The 2,579-nt window shown below is 39.3% G+C and overlaps 1 protein-coding gene across 1 annotated transcript; it reads left to right on the forward strand.

The window, feature by feature from the left end:
• Window positions 1–374: 374 nt before the first annotated feature.
• On the forward strand, window positions 375–2,030 carry LOC100011822 (olfactory receptor 7A10). Its single transcript, XM_007489776.2, has one exon. It carries the CDS (start codon window positions 375–377, stop codon window positions 1,311–1,313), a length of 939 nt encoding a protein of 312 aa, XP_007489838.1. The 3' UTR covers window positions 1,314–2,030.
• Window positions 2,031–2,579: the final 549 nt, after the last annotated feature.

Genomic DNA, 2,579 nt, shown 5'->3' on the forward strand with positions numbered 1-2,579 from the left:
CTGTGGGCTGCAAAAGAGGACTTGCCTTTTCCATAGTATTTCATTCTTTATCCTAATGCTCAAAGGACATTGATATTTAGAGCTAAAAGAAGATGGTCTTCATAACTTGTTGGTTTCTAAATGGAGTTGTTGTTATTTTAAAGAAGGTATGAATTGGAAGGAATCTTGGATTTCATTAGGTCCAAATCCTCCCTCTTGTATTGAGGCTGAATGAGGAAACAGTGACTTGTCCAAGATCACAAATGTAATAAATGATAGCACTAAAATCTCAACCTAGAAATTCTAAGTCATATCCTGGTATCCTTTCATTTCAAGAATAATTGTATTTTCACATAATATTTTCACTTTTCTTTTCAAGCAGAAAAACCAGCCCAATGGCACCAGGAAACCAAACAAAATTCATTGAATTTATCCTCCTGGGATTTTCTGAGACACCAGAGCAACAAGGGACCATCTTTGGGCTGTTCTTGGGCATGTACTTGGTCACTGTATTTGGAAACATACTCATAATGTTGGCTGTTGGCTTTGATTCTCACCTCCACACCCCCATGTACTTCTTCCTTTCTAACCTGTCCTTTGTAGATCTTTGTGTGGTATCTACCACGGTACCCAAGATGTTAGTGGGCATCTTGACACAAAACAAGGCCATCTCCTATGCTGGCTGCCTTGCCCAGATGTACTTCTTTATAGTTTTTGTTGGTTTGGACAATTTCCTTCTCACTGCAATGGCCTATGACCGTTTTGTGGCTATCTGTCACCCTCTGCGCTATACATACATCATGAGTCCTGAGTTGTGCTGCCTGATGGTGCTGCTCTCCTGGATACTAAGTCTTCTCAACACCCTCCTTCACAGTCTGATGGTGACAAGGCTCTCCTTCTGTACAGGCCATGAAATCCAGCACTTCTTTTGTGATCTTGATCAAGTTCTAAAACTCTCATGTTCTGACACTCTTATCAATTATGTCTTGCTATATATTTTAGCTGGTCTGCTTGGTATTCTCCCCCTCACAGGGATTCTCTTCTCATATAGTCAGATCTTTTCTTCCATTTTGAAAGTCCCATCTGCTGGGGGTAAGTACAAAGCATTTTCTACCTGTGGATCTCATCTCTCTGTTGTTTCCTTATTCTATGGCACAGCGATGGGAGTGTATTTCAGCTCCTCAGTGACCCAGTCTTCCTGGAAGAGTACAGTTGCCTCAGCAATGTATGCTGTGGTCACCCCCATGCTGAACCCCTTCATCTATTGTCTTAGGAACAAAGATATAAAAGGTGCCCTGTGGAGACTCATTAGCAGAATATGCTCCTCTCAGTGAAAGAACCTAGTCCTGGCAAGGTGGTTGAGGTATTTGTGGGAAAATATTGGAAAGCAAAAACACTAAATTCCTCACAAATCACAAGTTTCCTACCCTCATGTCTCTCTCTGGACCTATTTACTGTAATGGAACATGATCTTATTCTTCATGGCCTCTATTCCTGGATTTTCCCCAATATTAACTTCTGTAATAACACCTATGGCTTCCTCAGAACATCGTCCAACTCATAAAATTGTAGGATACAGAGTGACAAGCCCAGGGTTTTTAGTCCTCTGACTACCACTTATAAGTTGTATGCATTGGCCATGTCACGTCATGCTTTTGTGCCTTAATATTTTCATTTCCAAAAGAGGAATTGGAAAATCTGCTTTGACTAACTGACCTTTATTTTTCTTCATATCAAAGAAAATGATGGAAAATAAAATGCAATATACTAGACAATATAAAATAGTTTTGATTCTATATGCCAAGACAAATATGGGAATTATGTGAATAGAATTACAAAATACTTTCCACACAAATAAAGTTACATCTAAGCAATTGGAAAAACATCAAATGATTTTGGGTACACTGAGCTAATATAATAAAAATGACAATCCTACCTAAATTAATTTGCTTACTCAGTGCCATTCTTATTAAACTACCAAGAAACTTTTTTACTGAATTAGAAAAAATAATAACAAAATTCATCTGGGTGAACAAAAGGTCTAGAATATCAAGGGAACTAATGAAAAAAATGTGGAGGAAGGTAGCCTAGCAGTACCAGATTTTAAATTGTACTATAAAGCAGTGGCCATCAAAACTATATGGTACTGGCTAAGAGACAGAAGGGTGGATCAATGGAATAGACTAGGGGTAAATGACCTCAGCAAGCTAGTATTCGATAAATCCAAAGACCCCAGCCTTTGGCACAAGAACTCACTATTCGACAAAATCTACTGGGGAAATTGGAAAATGGTCCGATAAATATTAGGTTTAGATCAATATCTCACACCCTATGTCCATGGTGATGAATCTATGGCACATGTGCCAGAGGGGGGTACTCAGAGTTCTCTCTTGTGTGCATGTATACCATTTCCTCAACACAGAATTCTTCAGAGTTCATTACTAGAAAGCCAGAGGGACATGGGGCTGAGCGGCACCCCTTTTCCTCTCCATGCATGCCTGAGGACATCACCCACCTCTCTTAAAGGTTCACCATCACTGCTCTGTACAAAGATAAGGTCTTTTATTGATCTTCTTTGGACTTTTATTGAACTTCATTGA

The sequence above is a fragment of the Monodelphis domestica genome, chromosome 3 (genome assembly GCF_027887165.1).
Source record: "Monodelphis domestica isolate mMonDom1 chromosome 3, mMonDom1.pri, whole genome shotgun sequence".
In the NCBI taxonomy this organism is placed as follows: Eukaryota; Metazoa; Chordata; class Mammalia; order Didelphimorphia; family Didelphidae; genus Monodelphis; species Monodelphis domestica.

Coding starts and splice junctions, on each gene's coding strand:
- LOC100011822 (XM_007489776.2), top strand. CDS start 375: ATGGCACCAGGAAACCAAACAAAATTCATTGAATTTATCCTCCTGGGA.